At 34.7% G+C, this 21,816-nt stretch overlaps 4 protein-coding genes across 4 annotated transcripts; 1 reads left to right on the top strand and 3 right to left on the bottom strand.

Annotated features, from left to right (window-relative positions):
• Nucleotides 1-1,700: 1,700 nt before the first annotated feature.
• LOC137575064 (inactive pancreatic lipase-related protein 1) lies at nucleotides 1,701-4,902 on the bottom strand. The gene is given in 6 exon segments (XM_068287450.1): nucleotides 1,701-1,806; nucleotides 1,872-2,040; nucleotides 3,199-3,793; nucleotides 3,795-3,866; nucleotides 3,869-3,942; nucleotides 4,884-4,902. Coding segments are annotated over 6 exon segments (1,035 nt in total).
• Nucleotides 4,903-10,048: 5,146 nt separating this feature from the next.
• Nucleotides 10,049-11,688, bottom strand: LOC137575063 (inactive pancreatic lipase-related protein 1). The gene is given in 4 exon segments (XM_068287449.1): nucleotides 10,049-10,136; nucleotides 10,710-11,465; nucleotides 11,523-11,571; nucleotides 11,574-11,688. Coding segments are annotated over 4 exon segments (1,008 nt in total).
• Nucleotides 11,689-12,463: 775 nt separating this feature from the next.
• LOC137575062 (pancreatic triacylglycerol lipase) lies at nucleotides 12,464-15,083 on the bottom strand. Its single transcript, XM_068287448.1, is given in 4 exon segments — nucleotides 12,464-12,805; nucleotides 12,807-13,422; nucleotides 13,477-13,573; nucleotides 14,696-15,083. Coding segments are annotated over 4 exon segments (1,443 nt in total).
• Nucleotides 15,084-15,367: 284 nt separating this feature from the next.
• On the top strand, nucleotides 15,368-17,302 carry LOC137575061 (glycerate kinase). Its single transcript, XM_068287446.1, is given in 7 exon segments — nucleotides 15,368-15,382; nucleotides 15,749-15,949; nucleotides 15,951-16,059; nucleotides 16,062-16,235; nucleotides 16,238-16,413; nucleotides 16,415-16,762; nucleotides 16,823-17,302. Coding segments are annotated over 7 exon segments (1,356 nt in total). The 3' UTR covers nucleotides 17,156-17,302.
• Nucleotides 17,303-21,816: the final 4,514 nt, after the last annotated feature.

Raw genomic sequence — 21,816 nt, 5'->3', positions numbered from 1 at the left:
TACGTATTTAAATTTTAAATGTTCTATTCGAATGCGAAGAGAAGGAAAACTGCTTGTGAAAGCGACAATACCTAAATCTATAAGTTTAGTTAATATTTCCAAATGACAAAAACAAAAAAAAAAAAACGATTATAATTTTTCTTATAATTTTGATTTTAGGCAAAAAAAGAAAATTGTTAAATTTCTTTGGCCATGGGGGCGTATGTGTAATATTAGTATAAATCTATGCGTAATGTGTAAAATATATATTTATAAATATATAAAAAGAGAAGAGAAATCCTGATTAGAAATGATGTTTATGGAGAGATGAACATTAAAAGAGGCTCTTCGTATAAATTTATGTTTAAGTTATGGAATTTTGTTTTTAATTTTATGTTGAGAGAGATGCTCAAGCTCTCGAGGCTGTGTGGACAATAATTAACATATATTAATAAACAATATTGTTAAACCCGAAGCCACAAAATGATATTTATGAGATACATATAGAAAATCGCAACATTCATCAGTTTGTATATATACAATACAAGACATATTCTATATTACCTACCTACTATATATTAATTTAGCAAAAACAAAACAAACAAAAAAAATGCCATCATTAAATGCTTTTGTGAGTAAATTTAAGTGTATATAAAACCCAAGCAACAGAAGAAGTATAATGAATAACTTTAATTAAAATAACAAAAAATGAAATGTTTTATTAACAAAACCCAAGCCAAGCCCAATTCATGTTGTGTGCGTGTGTGACAATTAATCGAGTATATACATATGTATGTATATATATGCACATACCACAACCGATTTTCAGGCGCACAAAATATATAGCTTCGGCCATTCTATATATACATACATATATTACTATTAAAAATTATCAACATTTTTGGCAAACATATAAATTTAAATGATAAAAAAAACACACCCACTCAATATATATAAAATTTCAACTGTGTATATATATATATAAAACATATATATATAAATGTATGTATCTATGAATCTGTACTTAAAATAAATCTTTATGTTGATTGAGAGTTATGTTGAAATATTTAGTAAAAATTAAAAAAAAAAAAAGAGGAAAAATTCAATCAAACATAGAAAATGAAAGAAAAACAAATTCAAATTCAATTCGTAAATTGTCTCCCCCTTCTGGCAACACCCGCCCATGTTACATATACATATATGATTTTTAAATAATTCCAAACTACATACATACCTACCTACACCCATACATACATATATTTCAATGCAAAATGTAATAACTAAAACAACATAACAACAACATATATTGAATAAAATTGTATTAATTTAAGCCCCTAGAACCCACACAAATTACCGAAAAACAATAAAACAAACAATGTATTTGGAATTCAATAAAAGAACATGTTAAAATATATATACAAATATATGTATATTCGTTTCGATTCATATGTATATATGTATTTTGGACCACAAAACTTTCAGCTTACAACTTAATGATTAGATTAAGTGCGAACAAATTGACAATGGCGGCAGTTTCTAATCTAAATATTGTAGAATGTGTTAAATGTTAAAAATAAATACAAAAATTACAATAGTCAGGAAGAAGCAAAAAACTAAAATCACATTGGTGCTAAAATGTATCCTATAATTACATAGAGATAGAGAGAAAGAGAGAGCATAGTAGACACTTCCCAGAGTGAGAGATAATATGAATCTTAGAGTTATCTGCGGACTCCCTGGTACTCGCCATTGGAGCGCCCTTTGCCAGGAAAACCACGAGCAAAGGGCGGTTTGGCATTGGTGGTCACATAATAGTTGCCTCGGGCTCTAAAAAGCAAAAAAAATATTAATGTTTTATATGCCAGTTGTACTTGATTAGAACATTTACTTACTTGTTTGAACAATGTTCACCCATTAGCACATACTCAGAATCCTTTGGCTCACACCAACCTATCAGGTATGTGAAGAGATTGGGACAGGGTCCAGCGTAAAAACCACGCGTTGAGGTTATCGATTCAATGAAATATGGCGTTACTTTTGTGTGATCACAGGCCAAGGTTTCTGCAAAAGAAAGGCAAAGGCAACTATATATAATGCTTTTTCAAAAACAAACTTGTATATATGATAATTATTTCAATTATGAGCTAGTAACCTCAAGAATTAAGCTCGCCAAACCAATAATATACTCAAACTTTTTACTCTGACTTTGTATTGGCCAATGTCGTTTCCCATGTTCATTGAAATAAGTTTTTCAATAATTGTTTTTAATATGTATATAGGTACACACATTGCTTCAAAGGTTAAAGCAAAAGGTAACTTTTGAAAACAAAAAACTAGTCAGGGTTGGCATGGGAGTCATTGCTCGATACTTTTGAAGATTATTAACAAACATACATAGTTGGTTGTATGACCCGATTTGGCGCAGTTTTTGTGGTTTGAATTTTTCTCTTTTATTATGTTAAAACATTCCAAGACTCGTGAGTTTCAACTTGGGTCAAATGAAGCGTCTTTAAGAGCTTTTTCGGGTCTGAACATTTGGCACTGTTTGTCTTTGAAATATCCCACTCAAAGGCAAATACTAAGTGTATCTAAATCTAGTTTCAAATCTCAGACATCTGATTGCATAATTCTGTTACAAGGCTCTTCAGTTACCATAAGTTTCACTTCCCGTTTTCGGCTTGAATAGATAATCAGGTAAAACTATACTTTTCTACTTTAAGCCAATTTTTCACAGACACGATGATCTTGGTCTACGATGAAATATAGCAAGTACATATATAAATACTAAATATTAAATTGAATCGCTTTACTTCCTGGACATTCCGTTGAACCTATGTTACTTTTGATTTAATTTCTATAAATTTTAGTTACCAGTTAGTTGTATTCAGCTATCGTATTCTTTTAATTTATACTTTATACTCATATAATCTCATATTATCTCATTGTTAAAAACTACTTGTCAACAAAAATTGTGGCAATCGTAACCTATCGTTCGCATTAAAAAAAGGAACTATTATTTCACAATTAATTTATAACAAATATGTCAGTTTAAATCACAAATGTTGTTAGGCAATCTACAAACCGGATAACTTTATAATTACAGCTGAACAAAATGTCTCCTGCTTATTAATTTTCAAGAAATAGGATTTGAAATCAAATGAAAATCCGCTTAGAAAAGTGTGAATTAATCTGCTTTAGGATCTCTGTTCTTCTACTTACGAAATAGTGTGGCTGATCCCACACAAGCTGGCTGCCTTGTGCCACCGTTCACATAGAAGTCCGCATGGCCACTGGAATGCCATTGACCCAATATTCCGGCACCCGTGTGCATGACATCGACAAAATGCGCATCGCTGGAATCCAAGTCTCTGGAGTTGTTGGTGCCTGCATAGAAGAATATAGTTGGATCCAGAGCTGTGATTCTGCCCAGTCTACCCTCCTCTGGCTTTAGGTAGTTGGCCACCAATCCGGCTATGTGAGCACCCACACTGTAGCCAATGAAATGCAGATCATCTGGTTGAACACCACGCGGATGTCTGGCCAAATACTTGACCAGTTGTGATATGCAAAGACTGCCAAATCTGGGTGCCCATTCCATTTGACTTAGACAGGGTTCTTTCACAGCATCACTGTAATCCACAATTATGATATTATATTCGCCCACGCTGAAGTAAGCTTCTCGCAAATCGGGACTAGGACTCAACATGCGACCACCGCCAAAGCCATGGATAATGATTTTCGTTGGATGTCGTGGATTGAAATGTGTGTAGTATAATGCATTCGGATCCAAGACATTGAGGAATTCACCTTCCTCCCTGTGTGCGACGCGTGTAGAGATAGAATTGTATCTTTGGATGGGGACATCGATAGGGCTTTTGTAGGCAAGAGATTCTGTTACATAGACCTGGGTTTGATTTTGTCCGGCTGCCACAGCAGCAGCCACAACTCCAGCATTTTGACCAGCTAAAGGAAAGAAAAGAAAAAGAAATTTTTTAGTTTTTGTCTTTTGTTTTTAAATATATTTTAAAGTTGAGAAACAAGTTTGGTTTGTGGCTAGTATTAAGCTTAATTGCATAAGCCACTACTGGCGCCGACGACGACGACGACGACGACGACATTGAATACTTGCAATTTGGCACGCTGCAAATGTCATGCGATTGCATTTCTTGTTGCAGCAACTGCACATGCCGAAAACAACAACAAAACCAACAATTGCAACACAATTTGTGGGGCGAAAAAGTAAAAGTCCACAAGACCAAAAACCAAAAACGGAAGTGTGTTTCTACCGTCTCCGTCATCCGTTCCCCCATCTTCACCCCCACAATGACTGCGGTGTCTACTTCTATTGTAGTAGTTGTTGTTGTTGTTGTTATGATATAACAAGAGCCACGACTTTATATAGCCTCTTGTCAGTTTAATATATTCGTATGATTCACGAGGGGTCATAAGGAAAACCCATATGTGATGGGACTCTTAAACAGTTTTATAGTTTTGTGGTTTGCTAACTCGGAGAAGGAACTAGTTAGTGGTGGTGAGGGTTAACGAGGTTTTCTAGTTAATTAGGTTTAAATTAGATGCCTACAGTTTGAACCACAACTCAGAAATTGAAGGGATGCAATTCACACAGTCATTCATTCATAGTCGATATCCACGATTGACCACAAATGGAACATTAGAGCGATATTTTTGGCAGTTCTAGAAACAAATACTAAGTATATAGTACCCATTTTATAGAAGAAACGACAAAATCTGTTTATTCTAAACTTTTTTTTAAGTTAATTATGTAGATTATGAAGTGTTGTCCGAGATAAATATTAATAAATTTATTCGAAAGAAAAAAAAATGTTTGTTTTCAAATCAATCGGAGTTTAGGTCCCAGGATAGTTTTGGGATTTAGTTTTCACCTAAGTCATAGGTGGTCATAGGATCATAGTTGTTAGTGCTTATAAAAGATAGTTAGGTTTGTATCCTAAGCTGATAATAAAAAATAATAATATTTTCAATCAATATTTAAATTGAACTTGTAGCAATTTTAAAAAATTTGTGTTTTTTATGTGTTTCTATATGCAATTTCACTTCTTTAAAGGCAGACAAAACATTTATTTGATTTTAAATTGCATTCTTTTCGGAAAGTATAAAAATATAAAAAATAAGGAGGTACTTAAAAATTTAAAAAAAATAAAATATTTTAAATATGTACAATATTAAATATTTAAGCACACAATCATTACGGCTCAGATGACCCACTCGTTTTTCATTTTACTCAATATAATCGTTAATAGTTAAATAAATATATGCCAAAACTAATTATTGTCTACAAATATTTGGCCAATAACTTGGCCAAGAGTTCAAACAGAGTTGTTAAGTCGGAATCTTAATGTACAGAGTAAAACTTTTGATGTTGGGAACAGAAACATGAGAATTTTGCCATCGATTAACAGAGTTTAAATTTAATACAAGTTTTTGTGTCCACAGCTGTAGTAATTAATAACTTTTTTGACCAGAATATATTTCAGCCAGAACTAGTTCCATTCGGGCCAGTTTCAATGGGCATACCTCAAATAATTGTGTGTGAGTCGCTGGCAATGCACTTTGAATATTTATGGCCAAATTATATTGGACAAGTCAAAGTTTTTGAGAATCGGCCTTCAGTCTAACAAAGTGGCAATTGGGACACTTGTCTGTGCGGTTAACCGAAAGTAGATACTACCTGGTTAAGCAATCGCTCCGATAGTTGATCACATTTACCTTATATAGTTTGGCAACAACAACAACAACAGCAGCCAGATATAGATACAGATGCAGAGATATAAAATGCAATAAATAATTTTATACCATTGGCACAGTGAACAAACGAACGATATATCTATATAAAGTGGACATTTTTCTTGGCTTTGTAACAATTTCTCTTGGGCCGTCATAAATGGTTAGACAGATGAACAAATTGTTCAAATCATGCAACATGCAACAAGCCATTGTTTTACCCAACCACTGCGATCCCTCCCCGCTTCTCTTTTGTTACCCGTTTTCCTATTTTTACTCCCACCTCCCCCAACTCTTTCAATTAGCAATGGGCTGTGGCCGTGTTCATGCTTCAATTGCTACCAAGTTGGATACTTTTTTTTGCTTTTTGTTTTTGTGGCTTTTTGTTTGGTTTGCACAATCGCTTATCTCCTCTTCAACGTTTCGGCTTGTTGTAAAAAGTTATGTAAACCCAACATCAACTACTTACGCATGCCAATTGAATGTCGTTGCTCTGCTATAGTTTTGTTTTTTGGGAAAATTTTCGGTTCATTTCGAAATGGTAGAAATCTACATAAAATCGAATCGAAATTGCAATTCAAGTTAGGCCGGAAAAGTCATCGAAATGGTAACAAAACAAAAAAAAAAAAAAACGAAAAAAATGAAGGTGAAAAACTTAAAAAAGGAAACAGTCAAAATGCGGAAGAGTTTCCAGCTCATGCTCATCATTTTGGCCACTAAGTGAAAGAGTCTCGAATTGGGTTTTTTGGCTTGCTCTTTTTTTTGTGTGTTTTTTTTTTTTTGTTGAGGGGCTTTAAGGTTTTCATTTTTACTTTCATGCAAACTCTCTCAGTCAACTGACCATGATACTTGTGTGTTTGTTTTTACACACAAATTCGTGTTGAATGTGTTTGTTTGTTTATTATTTGCTTTTTCTAAGGTTTTTGTTTTGTTTTGTTTTGTTTTGTGGAAAACTGTTAGCACTGAGTCATGTCTATTTGGCTGATTATTAAGCGGCTATTGGCCAATTGGCTTAAAATCGAGATATTCAGTTTTGTGTGTCATGAGAAACTGTTATATAACTGGGTAATAACTAAATTAATGGCCAAATATTTGATGTGCTATAAATGTCAGCAGCTAACACTTTGTTATGCCAATAAATTAAGACTCTTATTAGAGGTTTAAAAGCAGATTGAAGGAGTCATTTAGTGCAAGTTGTAAAGTCAATCGAAATAATGTTTAAAAACTATTCATTAAATTTTGTTTTTGGGAAAGTGAGTCTATCTTTTTATAGTTTAAAAATGTCTTTTTCTGTCCTTTTGTCTTTATTTTTATCAATTCGAATAATTTGTTTTTAAGAAATGAAATATAAGTGATTGGATCCGATTGTTTTGATTTCTATTTCTAGGTACCAACTCTATTTGTAACTTACATTGGAAATTGTGACATTGTAAAAATCTTTTCATTTAAGCTAAATTAAATTCTTCAGTTTAAAAGGTAAAGCAAGTTCTTTTTGATGGGTAAACAATTTAAAACTAATCTCAAAGACCTTTAAACTTTACAGAAAATGTTTAAAATCTTTCAATCTACATGAGGTTACTACAATTCTTAGGAATTATATTTCAAATAACAATTTGTGTCTCTTTTGAATGTTAAAAACTTTACATTCAATTTAATTTATAACATAAAGTTTTGCCTTCATAATTTAACCCTCAAAATCCATATAAATACTTGACTTTGCCCTTTACAATGCCATTGCCTATGACTGTCTGAACGCCCTCGTCCCCGGCCCTGTCCCTATTTCTAAAGATTAAAGCTCTTTCGGCAATGACACGCACTTTTGCCCAACTGCATACGCCCCATTAGCCAGTTGCCAGCCCCCACCAAATGAAACTATAATTTTTCTACATTGCTGATGACACCTTTTGGCTAATCAAGTTAACAATGTTGAGACGGTAATTATTGCAAAATCAAATAGAGTCAAGAAATCTGAGGGGAAAAGAAAACAAGCAACCAGGCAAGAGTGTCAAGGGTGGGCAAGGGCAATGAGCATTATGAGGCCCCCCCATAAAAATTGAAATATCTGTATAAAATATGAGTAATTAAGCACTTAATGCAGTTCAACGGTAGCTTAGCCAATTAATTAACTGGGTTAGCAATGGCAACGGCCACAAGCACAACTGTAATAATTACAAAATGTCAATGACAAAGCGAAACTTTGCAAAAGATACAAGCAACAATATGCATATGTATGGGTTTGCTTGTAAATTATTGTTATTGGATGAGCCAAAAAATATGCATAAAAAAAACACACACACACAAAAAGAAAAGAAATCTAATAGCTTGAATTTATATCGTTTTTATACGAACTTGTATGCCCTTAAAGAAACATTTATTTTCTTTATTTAATAATATGTTTAAAATATTTATTTATTTATGGATTCCACTTTTGTACTAAGTGTAGAATATTTTATGAAATATTACTATAATTTTGTTAGTTTTCCATTTTGGAAAATAATTTTATATGCACATAAAGCAAAGACGAAATTACACTCCAAATCTTGGACAAATAAGTTTCTAAAGGCGCCTAAGAACTCTTTAGGATTGCTTGTTATCTTCCTTTAACATCTTTAAAGAAACTATTAAATTTTCTGTTATATTCATTTAAAGACTTGAAAAAGCAATCAAGTTTATCTCCCTGTCAATTTATTTGCTTAAATTATTGTAAAAAAAAGCTTCTAAAGTTGAATTGAATCAATGAAAATTCTGATGGATCTTTGATAGACTTTTTTTAGCAATCAAGATAAAAAATAAACTATAGAGGTTTCGGATGAGAGTCCAGAAATTACTGAACAAAGATCAGACCTTAGTCTGATCTTATGTTAAACATAAGAATGGAATTGCCTCTTCCCAAAACCCATATACCCTTCATTTGCAGTGTATAAAAGGCGAATCACAAAGAGAAAAAAGACAAAACAATACAAATATGGCCCATAAGTGGCTGATTTTTGATTTGTTCAAGTGACTATTGAAAACATTTGTCCACTGGCAAATCGTCAAAAGTCTCATCTGCTTCTCTCACTTAGGCAAGGTCGAATTTGGTTGGAGAAAACATTGTGCAACATCGTAAAAATTGGGGAAAAATTTATGTAGACGCAAATTTAAAATGTCATCAGTAAGAGCCGCGCCTCAGTTACAACAAAAGTGACAACCACAACAACAACAACAACAAAAGTAAAACAGCAGAAGCAGCCGCAGCAATAACAATAACTGAAATTCCCAAAAGAAAGGCAAAAAAATATGAGTGAAAAAGATAATATAAGTCATTCAAGCATAGCCAAAAAAAATAAAACGAAAAAACTAAAAGGTGCCAACCGGCCAGGGCGAAAGTAAAAGTTTAACTACAACAATTTTGGTTTCTTGTATTGGGGTATTTTTTTAGCACAACTTCAACCAGAAATACAAACCGGCAAAATCGCAGTAAAACCAGAGTAAAATGCTTAATCCGAGTACGTGCAGCTGGGTTAACATTGTTTCACTTTAATTTGTTGGTAATGCCTACAATTTTTTCTTTATTATTATTTTTTTTTTTTTGTTATTTAATTTCGATTGTATAACTTAGAAATTTGAAAATATTTCAGTTCACTTTGGGTCAAGGTCTGAGTTGTTGTTTCTCTTGCAAGTATTCAATATATTCAATGGTTAGATACCAGCTTAAGAGCTGGTCATTGGACTCGATTTCGGTGTTTAATGCACAACAACAACAAGTTGATAATGTACAAGTAGTCGCGGCATAATTCCGGCTTTACACTGTAGCAACACGACAAGCAGAGAAAAACGGAAAAAAAATACAACTGATACAATTTCAATAGATATATATGTAGATAAATTTTATTTTTTTATTGTATTGGGAAGCACGCGCCGCGTTGTGGAAGTGATAAGTGCGTGGAGTGTAAGCGTTGTGATGGCTTAAAACGCTGGCAAGCAACTGAATTCGTTCGAGTTTGTGTCTTAAGTCTTTCGTTTTCTTTCTCAAAAATTTTATAAAAAAGCTCACTCTCCCTCTTTTTGGCAATTTCGCTCTCGCTCTCACTCGTTCTCTGTCTCTCACTCTTTGGGTAAAAAGCTTTTGTTTAAGGTTTCTATTATTATTCGACTACAGTGAAACCTCGATATAACGAATCTGAGGGGGATCGCAAAATTATTCGTTATATCTATTGATTCGCTATAGGTACTGAAATGTAAAACCTTAGTCCTTTCAAGGGACTTAACAAAAAATTCGTTATATTGGGTTTTTCGTTATAACGAAGTTCGTTATATCGAGGTTTCACTGTATATCCATTTCTATATCCACAAGTGGACCCTTGGCAAAGGGTGATTTTTCATGAGTTATAAGAAAATAGGAACCAGAGGCCCTGGAAAAACAATAAAAGAGAGGAATATAAATATGAGTTAGTATAATTTAGGAGTATTTAAAGACCTTTTTGTTATTTTCACAGACGTCTCACTAAAATTTTATGAATTTGTATTCCTACTTCTTCTGTAATCAGTAATTTATATTTTGAACTTAAATTAAGGCAAGTTAAGTATCTCCATTAAAAGTTAATCTTCTATCGTAAAAAAATTTTTGAAAATATTTAATACTTCATTGGGTTTGTTAGTCTGAATAGGTCTATATTCATTGTGACTTTAAAACTGTTAACCAAAATATAAAACTGTTCTTGTTAAATATTCTAAATCGCTATGAACTTGAAGAATTAGAAAATTAGGCAAAATTTGGTTATTTCTTTATATTCGAGTTTGAAATAAATGTCAAATTGGTTGTTACTTGAGTAATTGAGTAACAAGTTTTTTACTCTTACAAAGGCAACTAATCTTTTTCTTCAGTCTTTCAGTTTTACTTTCAATCAATTCTTCTAGTAATAGCTTTAAACTAATCTGATTCCTGTCTTAATAATATATTCTGTCTCTTATTTATAGTGTCATACTTCTCTGAGACAAAGTAGCCCATTTGCATGTTGGGCATATTGGTGTAGTGATTGCAACGCTGTGTAAAGAAGTCAAACCATCCGCCGCATTGTTGGGCCCAGAAACCGCGTTCGGTCATTATGGATTCGCCATAGTATATGGCCGAACGATAATGATTGCAATTGTAGAAGCGCCACTGAGTTACGTAAGAGCAGCCGCGTTGATTGAATTGATCCAAATTGGGATAAAAATCGGCATGACCCATTGGCGGCAGCAGGGAGAAGAAAAAAGGATCAGTATGAATGATATCCACAAAGTCGGCATCACTGCGATCGAGCTTATGTTCGTCCGAGCTGAACATGAAACCAGGACCAGCTGGATCTAGGCCGGTGATTCGCGGCAATGGTTCATTCACATAGTTGGCAGTCATGCCGGCTACCTGGGCTCCCAGGCTAAAGCCAATCAAGTGAATGTCGCTACGTTTATATATGCCCTTTGTCCATAGATTATTAATCAGTTGACCCAGACACTTGGACACAATGGGAGCATTTTGCACAGCCCAAGGATAATAGCAGGGAAAACGCACCAGCTGACCGTAGTCTACGGAAATGACATGAACCGGTTGACTCTGCAGCAGAATATCACGCACTTCCAGATTAGGTGTAAGACTCCGATTACCAATGAATCCATGTATGAGGATCTTGAGCGGTAAGGGCTCGAAGATCTCCGGCAAGGGATTAACTGGATCCACTTGGATGGGCTGATCGCGAGATTGACTAAACAGAGAGTTAAGCCTAAGCCTACATGTGGCCACATCACTTGATCTTACTTACTTGGTGTAAAGCCAAAAGGTAATATGCGGATTGGGACACCTTTGCTCGGCAAAATGCATAAATCAGGCAACAAGCCACGCAATTCCGGTTCGGCTCTAACAAATCCCCGTATTACTACCGAGATCAGGAGTAAAATTATTAAATTTATCATCCGATATTCGCACATTGCAAAAGTCTAAATGGTTTTGCTCTATGAATCTAACGCAAATTCTATTAAATTCGTTTGGCATGACAATGAAAATCGCATGGAAAAAGGGGGACCCATATGAAACGAAGTGATAAGCAGAAGTCAAGGTTCATCGGGGATGGTTTTACAGTGGGTCAAGGTCAGACAATATAACTTCCAGCATTGCATACGGGCTTAGAGCTTTGATATTAGAAGTTGACATTGAAATGTTGACGATGAACTTGTACAGCAAAATGGACGCAAAAAATATATAAACTAGAATTTTTTAATTAGAGTTTAGTTTTCAACAAAAAAAATTTAGCAAAAATTTCTATCTTCTATTTTAGACGTAAGCCTGAAGAGAAGCTCAGATGGGCATTATTGAGAATATAATTTAGTGCTTAAGAAGTAAAAATTATAAGAGGATTATAAATTAAAATTATTAACAATTCTTTCGTTTTTGCCACTTTGTCATCTGTGCAATAAAATGTTTTATTTTCGTATGAAAAAACAATATTTTTTTTAAAGTTAAAGGACGAATTAAGTCGAAAGTATTTTTCATTTTAATCGATTATAAAAAGTAATTTAATAAATATATAATGATTGTAATTAGGAATATTACTTTTTATTATTTATATTTTTGGCAAGAATATGCAAATGATAAATTATATTTAAATATTTACTAACTTTTTAATAAAAATTAACTTAATTTCTAAAGTCAATGACAAATGTAAAGTAAGTATTTAGCTATTAAAGTAATTCATCTTCGTAAGTTTCATCCAAAACAGTTTTTCTCCAGCTCAATGTCATTTTCACTTAAATCAACTATTTTATCCTCCACCTCCGGCTCGAAATCATGATCGATTTCATTGTGGACCGCGCTTAACTTAAACTTGGCCAAAAATTTACTATTATCGACATCTTCAGTTTTACCCAAGGCGTAGGGACTTTTAGAATCGGTTTTTAGGAAATATGAGCCTTGTATTCCTTTTTCAACATGATAGCCCATCTGAGCTTGAGAACCTTGCGTGGGGCACAAGCCAATGAGATAAATCAACCAGCTGGAACAGCGACGTCCCCAGAAACCTTTGGTGGAATTGATTGATTCCGCATAGTAGATGGGGAGCACGTTCATGATTGCAACTTGATGGATCACTGGGATTGTCCTCCATACAACCGGGTTGAGTTAGTCCCAAGTTAGGATAGAAGTCGACATGGCCCATGGAACGCAACATGCCGCGAGCAAAAACATCGGTATGAATGACATCCACAAATTCAGCATCTTCAGCATCCAAGCGTCTCGAATTGCTGCCAGTTATGAATAATGGTTTAGCTGGATCTAAGCCAGTAATGTGTTTTAGTTTCCTTCTCACATAATTTGCCGTCTGGCCAGCCACTTGGGATCCAAGACTGAAGCCTATGATGTGGATCTGACTATTCTCGACTATACCCTGATCAACCAAATTGTTAATAAGCTGAGCCAAACATTGGCTAACCAATGGAGCATTTCTCACAGCCTGTACATAGCATGGATACCGAACCAGAGGACCATAATCAATGGAAATTACATAAACATCTTCATTATCCAGTAAAACTGGACGTATATATGAGCTGGGAGCAAAGTCTCTGTATCCAGTATACCCATGTACAAGAATTTTCAGTGGACGTGTTGGCTTAAAGTGCCATGGATTCAATTCTAGCGGATTAAGCAGAATAGGTTTGTCCGCTGTTTCTCTACAAGTTAAAGCAAATAAGTTAATGCCACGATCAATGAAATTATCAACTTACTTCGAGTAGAGCCAAAAGGTTATATTCTCATTGGGACAATTTGTATTATTAACCACAAAGCATGCAGGATCAAATAAACCGACAATAGGATTGGCATCTGTAAAGTAATAAAACACTACTCCAAAGATTTTAATTTTTCTGTAGTTTATAATTAGAACTTCGTTTTTAGCTTACCCGTCAATGATAGAAATAAAATTAGCTTCATCGCAACTCCGAACTTCTTGTCGAAACTGTGAGCTACACAGTAAAGTGACTTCTATTTAAGGTAACTCCTTATCACATGCTCTAATCTAATTAAGGCTTAGAGCTTCGCATGCCACGACATATATACATACATATGTAAGCACCCACACACACACCCCCTACGTTGCTAATTTCATTTCGGGATGGGAAAAAAAAAGAGAACGAAAGTTGTCGATATCGAAGTGGGATTATATTGAAAGTGAAAACACAAAGATTGAATTAAGATGTTTTACAGCCATCATCGTGTTGGAAGTAAAATACATTTTTAAAGCTAATCTCAGTTTTAAATATCGTGTCTCTCGATTCAATCCATTTTGCACTACTTTAAAAATTTAATTACTGCCAAGTTTAAATATCCGTTAGAAGCAGATGGCGCTTGAGAGCCATGTTAACAGCGCCAGAGTTCAAATTTTAACTGTTGACAGTGAAAAAAAAAGTATCCGTACAATCTTCAAAATCAAAACCAAAGATTTTCTTCAGGGGGCTATAAGTTGAGTGCATATAATTCAGCATCTCAAGAGTAAATGCATATTTTACTTATGTACATAATTATGTGTGATCTGGGCCAATCTTAAATACTTTTCAATTCATGTTCTTGTTCTATTTGTAAAAGTGTTATTATTATTTATTTATTTACTTTAGCACTCCGCTTACAAACATATTTAGAAAAAAGAGGTATATTTGGGAAGATTGTTATTAAAAACTAATAGGGAGCCTCCATCCAAAGAACAATTTAGACAAAAGTCCATAATAAATATTATGATAAACCACAGCACTTATCTTAACTTAGACATTGATATTAATTTCACAAGTAATTAAATTAATCGACATTACAGTCGCAAGTAGTAAAATAAATATCAGAACTTACAAATTTCCTTAGGCTTTAACATATATCAAAGTTAGGCATTGGTACCATCTGATTCAATTGATTATCGTTTACATTATAGTACGATCTATTTTTTATTATCCCAAAGACCTGGAACTTGGGCAAAATCGTCATCGAAAATATAGATTTTGGGAATATTGAATACATCATCCACAGATTTATAGGAAGTCTCCACATCCTTAAATAGGTGGTGAAATAGGTCGTCACTTTGAAGCTGATTGTTGGCCCATTGCTCGGCAATGCGTTTAGTACACTTTGATAAGCACTTGGGATAGTCCTGGTAGTCAAACCAAAAGTCCTTATTGCTATCCTTTGAAGTTGTGGCAACTGCTGGAGTCTTGAACACCTTCCTATCTGTGAAACCACTGCAATTGGTTTGGGTGACTTTTAGTGGAGTTGCTGTCAGGTGCTTTTGGTGAATCACATTGTCAATTTTGCTTAGGACACTCTTTTTTTGCAGACTGTTTCGGATTTCCATTTTGCATGGTAATCCGTTTCTTTGCTGACATGGCCGGCAGTCCAACCCCAATGTTTTCATTGTCCACCCAAATGTTGGCCATTGTAATTTATTATTATTATTCAAAGTTGCAAAACATATGCGACCAAAGCAACGATGCAATCTGAGTTTCTTCACGATTTAATGCAAGTGCGGAAATTAAACAGTACCACTTTTATTATATTTAAATACAATGATTATTTTGGTGGCAAAGGCCTACTTGACTCCTGTATAGTTTAGTGTTGGATAACGTCGATTCGAAGAAAATGCTAGGTTTGAAAGTAGGTGTTGGAAACTATTGGCGCTAATCATCGATATACACCGATAACACTATCGATATATATTCAAAAATCTAGTATTTTTTCTTAGAATCACTAACGAATTGTAAACAGTAAACAGAACACCATCAATTGCATACTTACATAATGTCAAAAATTGCATTTTTCAGCAATTGCAGCAAATTTTTAAGCAAGCGGTGGAAGCTGTTCATCCGGAAAAGATTTTGCAAACTTCAACAACTTTGATTTACGGCCGAACAATGGAGTAAGTTGAGTACAGCCTTTTGTAATCAAAAACGTTTAATTGCGTCTTTGCCGGTCACAGTGTTCAAAAAAATATGATTTGTGACCGTTATTTTGAAATTTTAGGCAATCAAACTGAACGGCGAGCTAGTTGATATAACTGACAAGCGATGCCACATAGTTGGCTTTGGAAAAGCTGTGCTAGGCATGGCCAACAAAGTGCATCAAGACTTGGGTAACTCCTCCTCTGGTGGAGTATTGAGTGTGCCGGTAAATACACTGAAACAGTTCCAACACCCTCTGGACGATGATAAGCTAACGATCTATGGAAGGAGCACCAAATAATCTACCCGATGGGGTAGCCTTAAAGGCAGCCAAATTGATTAAAGATTTGTCCCTGAGTATGACGGCGAATGATGTGCTCTTCGTGTTCATTTCTGAGGCGGTTCTGCCCTATTACCACTACCTAGGTCACCTTTGTCTCTGGAGGACAAAAGGGTAATAGCTGATAAGCTGATGAAACGTGGAGCAAGTATACAAGAACTAAATACCGTACGCATAGCCTGCTCCGATATCAAGGGAGGGCGCCTGGCCAAAGCAGCTGGCAATGCGGGACTTTGGTTACCTTTGTGCTCAGTGACATTATCGGAGATCCTCTAGAGCTAATTGCTTGTGGTCCAACCATACAACCGCAGCTCAAGTCAGGCGAAGCCAACGCCGCTGATATTTTGAAGCGTTATCAAGTGTGGGAAGAACTTTCCGTGGAAAAGCAGAGGGTTTTTTCAATTGGATGATAAACCAACGGAAGATGTCTTGCCTCTGCAACAAAATAAAGTTTTTGTTGTAGGCAATAATGTCATAGCAACCTCTGCAGCCAGACAAATGGCCCAGGAGCTGGGTTATGTGTCCTTTGTCCTCTCATCCACCATAGATGGTGATGTAAATGAGGTGGCTCAGGATTATCAGCTCCTGTTGCAGAGCATACAACAATACAAACAGAAAGTAATTACAGAAATCCAGCTAAGACAACGATTTTCCTTTAACCAGGCCTTCTTTGAGGGATTTAAAAATTCTTTGGAACAACACATCGCCACCAAAAAGCCACTGTTCCTTATAGCTGGTGGCGAACCTGTGATAAAGGTAAAAAAACATTCTACTGGATAAATTAGTGTTTGTATTAACTTCTATTGAACTTTTAAGGTTTGTGGCAATGGCTTAGGTGGTCGTAACCAGCATTTAGCCTTGCTTATGTCTCGTATCCTTCACTCTGATCAACTGTTAAAGGAATGCACCTTTCTAAGTGCCGGCACAGACGGCATTGATGGCCCCACAGACGCAGCTGGAGCTGTGGCCCATAGTTCAGTGATTGACACATATCTAAACCAATCCCAGACCACAGATGATATAGACAAAATCATTGCCAATTGTGATAGCTACAATTTCTTTAAGAATCTTACGAATGGCGATTTTCATGTTATTACAGGTCATACGGGAACCAATGTAATGGACTTGCATTTCCTAGTCATACCCTAAAACCAAAAAGACAATAGCTGCAAATTAACTAGAGTAATTTGTTAATGGTTCTGAGAATAGCTTGAGCTATGATCTTGAACCTCTCGCAATCAACCGCAACTATGTCATAATTTCAATTGAATTTTTACGATTTTCCTGTTTGCTATGAACATATTTTGTTTTACGACTTTTTTTTTCATTTAAGCATTTGTTGGTTTTTTTCTTTTTTTTGTTTTGTTTTAAATACTTTTTTAACATTTCCTAACGATTCCAATAATTTAGTAAAATTAATGTGACAGCATAAAATGGCAATTAGTTTTGCCCATGCCATGTCTACGGCAAAGCATTCCAATTCATTCTCTTGTTATGAAATCAGCAATAATTATAACTGTCTGTGTGCCTTGACTCATGTGATAAATCAATGTTTCCTACATATGAATATACTTTTAATATGTACATATATGCGATCTATTCATAAATATGTTTAAGTAATTTTCATCTCTTTTGTTTCTGCGTCTCATAAAAAATGAAAGACAAAACAAAAAACAGTAGCAAGCACCAGCAGTAGCAACAACAACAACAACAACAATAGCCAGCAATAATTGCAATTAAAAATGTAAATTTATTTTATTTAGTTTTATTTTTAGCAACTCGCGCCCAGTTGCAATTTTGACACTTTGCCTGCATAGTTTTTCTAATTGCAGCTTGTTTTGCATTGCCCTCAGATCCCCTTATCCCTTTCATCTTATTGTTTTGTTGATGTTGTTTGTTGTTGCTGATACTTTAATTATTTGTTTGCCGCGCATTTGGCAATAATGGTATTAAATAATCTGATTCGTCTGTGCTATTTTCGCTTGATTAGGTTTTCCTACAAGCTTATAGCCTATATATATGTACTCATACATATTATAGAATCTATAATAACAAAAGTTGACTAAGGTCAGCTTTTCACCAGGGGAAAACGATGCATCAGAAAAATTAAGTTGATAAATGGTTTAGTTATTCTAAAGAATTTAATCTCCGTTTTTCGTTTCTTTTTTTTGTGTAAACTTTGCCTTAATATCCGCATATCAGCTTTAGGCGAAAACTAATGATCCTTTAGAAGATTCATAACATGGGGTTATTTTAAGATTAATTGAAATATTCAATGATAGACATTAAGCTTAATAAATTTTTATATACTGTGTTGAGAGTAGTTCAATTTAAGTGTTAAACTTTTTTATAGGTTTTTTAAACTAAAAATTAAAAGATTTTAATAAAATAATTTGTAATTTCTTAAGTCAAAAACACATTGGATTGTTTATACACTCCTTTATTATTTAGAGGAGGAGTTTATTTAATTTTTTGATTATTTTATCAAAGTCAATTCCACCAATTTTTTTGCGTATTTTTTGGATTGTGTGAGGAAATCCATATATATTACACATATTACATTATTCTAATTAAAGTGACTAACCATTAATTAAAGTCGTTTTCTGCCCACCACTTTGCCAGGGGGCTGGAGCCTACGCCAAGATCTCTGAGTGGCGATTGGAAGCATTTCCGCTTCCGTTTTCTTGTGTGATTGCTGCTGCTATTGCTGTTTCTTCTGTTCTGTGTGCCATCAGCTTCTATATTTAACACTTATTAACCATAACCACCTCCCCTCTGCATAAAGAAAGCTATGGAATGTCGCGTCAATTTGTCTGCCTGTGCGTTTTGGCTTGGCAACCAACACAAGAACAACAATCTCAGTGACTACAACACTGGAAGCTGGTGGCAGCTGAAGCAGATGCGGCCATTGAGTGCAAGTGTCGCGTTGATTTATTAATTAAGCATTGGAGCGAGACAACCGCGACAGAGACAGAGACAGAGAGACGGGACGAGATGGCATGGGACGAATGATGGAGATGGAGACGGCCTCCAGAATTACGCGTGGCAACGGCAACAGATCTTGCTGACGATGCTAATGAAGTACTCGCTATGGAACATTTTTAATTAACAATCTCCGATTCGATCGTGATCTCGATTTTTGTGTATAGAAAATGTTGCCTAGATCTGCATGTGTGCGTGTGTGTGTGTGCGCATGTGTTGACTTATGACATCACACCCAATAAAGAGTAGGAGCAGCAGCAGCAGCAGACAAACTGACGACTTCTCATCAAACAGGCGAACCGACATTACGTATACGCAATATTGACAATTAAGCATTGCTTTTTCTTTCTTGATGTTTTTTTTACTCTATACATAGCAAATGTACATATGTGCACTATACTATATATAGTTTTTTGTGCTTAATTTGTCTAGACAATGCCAAAGTTCATCTACATACATAAATATCATATAGACAAAGTTCAATTAACGCTTCAGTCATTTGTTTTAGTTGAGAGCAAGCAAACAATAAGATAAAGAAATGAGAGAAAACGATAATAATTTGCATATTACTTGGAAACCAAATGTGAATCACCATCAATCACCAAATTGGAATGTCTTAATTTGAAGCATATGTCTTAAGTACTTCAGACTTTGAGGGGGTGGAAAGTGGTTTGATTTTCGGTAGTACATATCCCCATTTTAATTTTCTTGTCTTTTCTGATGGGGGACTAAAAAGTTCAGTGAACTTTCTTTCAAGAAATACAACGACCTTAACATTTAATACAGGGTGTTGTCCTTAATGGTTAAATATTAAAAGCAGTAAAATTATAAACAGTAGAAAGCTTAATTCGCCTTAACTTTCCCTTGACTCAGTGCCGGATTAAGCCAGCGCTTCTACATATAAGTTTTCGGGGAGTTTGAGTTTAATGATCACTTTCCAATGTGACTGTTAGAGCATGATTGAGAAGGGGTCATATACGATTGGCAAAAAATGTTTTCTTTTTTTTCAAAATTTAAAAAAAAGATTGTTATAAATCGCAATTAAAACACATTTAGTTTAAAATGACTTAATAATTTGATATATATGTACATATGTGATGTATATTTTGCTGTTGGTTCTTCTGCTGGAGCCTGTTGCTGATGTGCTTTTTGTTTTGCAACTATACATCATCATTTCTAGCGAAAATGTCAAAAAATTTAGTACTCTTTATTTTTATCCAGATTGAAAGACTTTATTTTAACTTCGAAATGAAGACTTCAATTTTTCAAATATTGCAAAAGGAAAGGAAAGAAAGGTTAAATAGAATCCTTTTATGATTATTGATGTTTTTTGTCTAGCTTGAACACATAAGTTGATAAGTACCGTGATTTAAAATTGAATTAAAATTTAAAACTTGGCAAGCTTACAAATATGCAAAGTTAATCGTTGTGTACGAATCTTTTCAGTGATAAAAAATCAGGCCTTTAACATTTTTGGTTTCAACTTAATTAGTGATTGTGGTCATACTTTATAACTAAAAACTAAGACACTACTTTAATGCCCTAATTTATTAAAATTCCTTGTTCAATATATAACTAGGCCTTATCCATGTAAAAGATATCAAAATGGCAAGTATTTTTGAATAATTTGGTTACTACGAATTTCTTTGAAAAATATTTGAAACAATATTGAAAGATAAGATAAACATCTACCGCAATTAAAAAGCTATAGATTTTTGGGGACTAACTTTAGCAAAAAGGATTCATTTAGTTCAAGGTGTAAATCTTTCAATATAAAGACAAAAATTCCTAAATGGAACTATTGCTCAGAAATGGGTGAGATCTTTATAAACATTTTTAATAATTGCAAAGGTGTAAATTCAAGGTATGCACTTTGGAAGCATTTATATTTCGACACACACACAGACACTATTTATAAATGAAAATAAACTTAATGAAAATCCATAAAACAAAATGTGATCATTCATCATCTGCTCTTGTGATTAACCCCAAAAAGTCAGCTTAATGTCAATCTATTTTGTACTAAGTTGAGCTTGAGGCTATTAATGCATTACAAATGGGTGCGGCAGACCACAACAGCAATACCAAGAGCAATTGCAGCAGAAACATGCTGGGGACATGACCACAGACGCTGCGGTGCCATTGACCAAATGTGAGACTGAGATTGAAGGAGGGCCCCGGGCCCCAAAAGCAAGCAAGCAAGTAACCAAGTGACGACGATCGACCTCAAGTGTAAGGCAACAATCGAGTTGCTGCTACGCTTGGCCGCAAAACAAAAAGCACATCAGCAACAGGCTCCAGCAGAAGCACCAACAGCAACAGCAACAGCAGCAAAAGCAGAAGCAGTTCAAGTTTACTCCAGAGGCTGAGGAATTCCTTGCCGCTGAAATAATTAAGCATTGCAACATTGTTTATTGTGGCTTGTTGCTTGGTTGCTGCTGATGTTGTTGTCGTTCTTGGGCTGGGGTGTTGCAGGCTCGTTTAACAAGGCAACACACAAGGTGCCTCCGCCTGTTCTGCAACTTTTTCAGTTCTCCTATACTCAAGGAATGTGACGAATTAGAGAGGGGCATCGACAAGGGAAACTGGCTATTAGAAAAAATATTAGCATATTACGAAAAGAAATAGCTGATGACAGACATTAAATGCGAAAAAAATGAAAAAAAAAAAACTCAACTTAATTGTTACTTCCTTTTTTGGTTTATTTACGGAAACTCAAGTCAAGCTAAATGCAATTTCCTTTATATTCATGTGAAAGTGTTGCAAAAAGTTGTTGTTGTGCTTATTATAGTTGTTGTTGTTGTTGTACTTGCTGTTGCCATAGTCAA

Source organism: Drosophila tropicalis, unplaced genomic scaffold, assembly GCF_018151085.1.
Source record: "Drosophila tropicalis isolate 14030-0801.00 unplaced genomic scaffold, ASM1815108v1 contig_562, whole genome shotgun sequence".
Lineage (NCBI taxonomy): Eukaryota > Metazoa > Arthropoda > Insecta > Diptera > Drosophilidae > Drosophila > Drosophila tropicalis.
The sequence above is the reverse complement of the archived record's forward strand: the minus strand, read 5'-3'. Positions and strand labels throughout refer to the sequence as shown.